Source organism: Eimeria mitis, genomic scaffold (assembly GCF_000499745.2).
Source record: "Eimeria mitis Houghton genomic scaffold, Emh_scaff2279, whole genome shotgun sequence".
In the NCBI taxonomy this organism is placed as follows: domain Eukaryota; phylum Apicomplexa; class Conoidasida; order Eucoccidiorida; family Eimeriidae; genus Eimeria; species Eimeria mitis.
In genome coordinates this window covers 2,745-3,145 of record NW_013570608.1, presented here as the reverse complement: position 1 = coordinate 3,145, position 401 = coordinate 2,745, and the positions used below count along the sequence as shown (strand labels likewise).

At 62.6% G+C, this 401-nt stretch overlaps 1 protein-coding gene across 1 annotated transcript in view; it reads left to right on the top strand.

Annotated features, from left to right (window-relative positions):
- The window catches only part of EMH_0051490 (uncharacterized protein), a gene marked incomplete at both ends in the record, with an annotated part of 7,459 nt that overhangs the window by 6,254 nt on the left and 804 nt on the right, over nt 1-401 (top strand). Inside the window, one exon of the mRNA XM_013496755.1 lies at nt 6-401. Within this exon, the coding sequence (XP_013352209.1) occupies nt 6-401 (396 nt within the window). The remainder of the gene's footprint in view (nt 1-5) is intronic.

Here is a 401-nt window from a genome sequence, read left to right as displayed (position 1 = left end):
AGCAGCAGCAGCAGCAGCAGCAGCAGCAGCAGCAGCAGTGGGCCCGTGAAAGCCTTTGGCTGCATGCAGCAGCAGAGGGAAGCCACCGTCGTTTGCCTCGCCCAGTAAGTGCTCCTCAATACCCAGCAGCAGCAGCAGCAGCAGCAGCAGCAGCAGGAAGAGCAGCAGCAGCAGGAGGTGCAGCAGCAGCAGCAGGAACTGTTGTCGTAGGGAGACACAGCATGAGGGCCCCTGGGGGCCCCCCAACAAACAGCTTACACACCGTGAGGGTACCGAAGGCAGCAGAAACACAAAGGGGGCCCCCAGAGACAGAGGGGGGCCCCCCTGGGGGCCCCCCTGAAGGTACCCCTGAGAAGAAGCAGCAAGAAACTAGTACTGCTGCTGCTGCTGCTGCTGCTGCA